General features: G+C 46.4%; 1 protein-coding gene across 1 annotated transcript in view; it reads left to right on the forward strand.

Moving 5' to 3' along the window:
• The window catches only part of LOC127751544 (uncharacterized), a gene marked incomplete at both ends in the record, with an annotated part of 12,738 nt that extends 11,352 nt beyond the window's left edge, over window positions 1-1,386 (forward strand). Inside the window, one exon of the mRNA XM_052275253.1 lies at window positions 272-1,386. Within this exon, the coding sequence (XP_052131213.1) occupies window positions 272-1,386 (1,115 nt within the window). The remainder of the gene's footprint in view (window positions 1-271) is intronic.
• Window positions 1,387-1,442: the final 56 nt, after the last annotated feature.

Genomic DNA, 1,442 nt, shown 5'->3' on the forward strand with positions numbered 1-1,442 from the left:
AAATTGACAAGGGCATTTTCGCATGACATGCCAGGCCTGAAACCAAATTGAAAGCTAGGAATTAGATTGAGTCTATTGATTGCCACTCTGAGTCTGACCACCAGCCCCTCCCCCCCCCTCATATCTCCTGTGAAGCAAAACCTAAAAGGAATTCAAGCACGAAGTGCCATGCTCCTCCCCCCTGTGGAGACAGACAGTGACAATGATGAATTCCGGGAAACGATACTGAGCCACATGAATTATGACGAAGTTTTTACCACTATTTTAACAGACGCCACCATACTTTCGTATGGGAGAAAACTTTTTCAAGACCTGACAGACAAGAACTCTCCAAACCGCGACCGTGTGGTGAAGGACAAGATGAGAGAACTTGGTCGGTTGATGGTGGAAGTGAAGAAGCTGTCTCCCAGCACTGGTTGTATCACCGAGCTGTTCTGTGCCACAAAGTACAGACTGGTGGTGGAGGCAGGCCGGGCAGCTGCAAAATACCATCCAAAAGGGAACAAATTCATGAGTGCAAGCTACGTTTTGAAACTGAAAATGGACTTGATGGATATCAGCAGCCACTACATTGGTAAATGTCTCGATGACTTTGAGACACACCGTTTAGTGGAACCAGTCCACATGTTCAGAGGGCGTCTGGAAAGAGAATGGTCGAGTGACTGTGGAAAGCTGGCCCTTAGGACCTTAGAAGATGCAAAGTGGAACAAAGTAAAGAGGCTGCCTCTGGCTGAAGATATAAAAACCCTGCACATATTCTTTAAGAAAACTGCGAAGGAAGCCCTATTAGCCTTGAAAAAAGATCCGTCGAAAATGACATATAGGAAATTGGTGGAAGTCACCCTTTGCCAAGTCATGGTGCTCAACAGACGGCGGCCAGGCGAATGCCAGTTTATGGAAGTAGAACACTACAACAATTCATCGAAACTACCCGAGAGAGAAGATAAGACCATTCTCAACTCACTGACAGAAATGGAGATGGCCCTCTGTCAGCGACTGCAGCTGATATACATCAGGGGAAAGAGAGGGCGAGGAGTACCAATCATCCTAACCACAGAACTGCAGGACGCTGTCAAACTACTCCAAAATGTCCGAGAGAAGGTCGGCGTCCCAACAGGTAACAATTACCAATTCCCTGCACTGAACTCGTCTACAGGCGCATACCGGGCAGGCGTAGTTCTGAAAAACATGACAAATGACTGCCCTGGGCTCAAGGATCCTGATTCAATAAAAGGTACAGAACTAAGAAAACACATAGCAACTATGATGCAGCTACTAAACCTTAAAGAAAATGAGTTGGATTCGGTTGCAACCTTTCTTGGCCACAACATTGACATTCATAGGCACTATTACCGCCTCCAAGAGTCTACCATTCAGCTGGCTAAAGTGAGCAAGGTCCTATTAAACATGGAAAAGGGCAATGTGGCCTCCATGAAAGGCTT

Source organism: Frankliniella occidentalis, unplaced genomic scaffold (genome assembly GCF_000697945.3).
Source record: "Frankliniella occidentalis isolate FOCC.00 unplaced genomic scaffold, Focc_3.1 Scaffold552, whole genome shotgun sequence".
Lineage (NCBI taxonomy): Eukaryota > Metazoa > Arthropoda > Insecta > Thysanoptera > Thripidae > Frankliniella > Frankliniella occidentalis.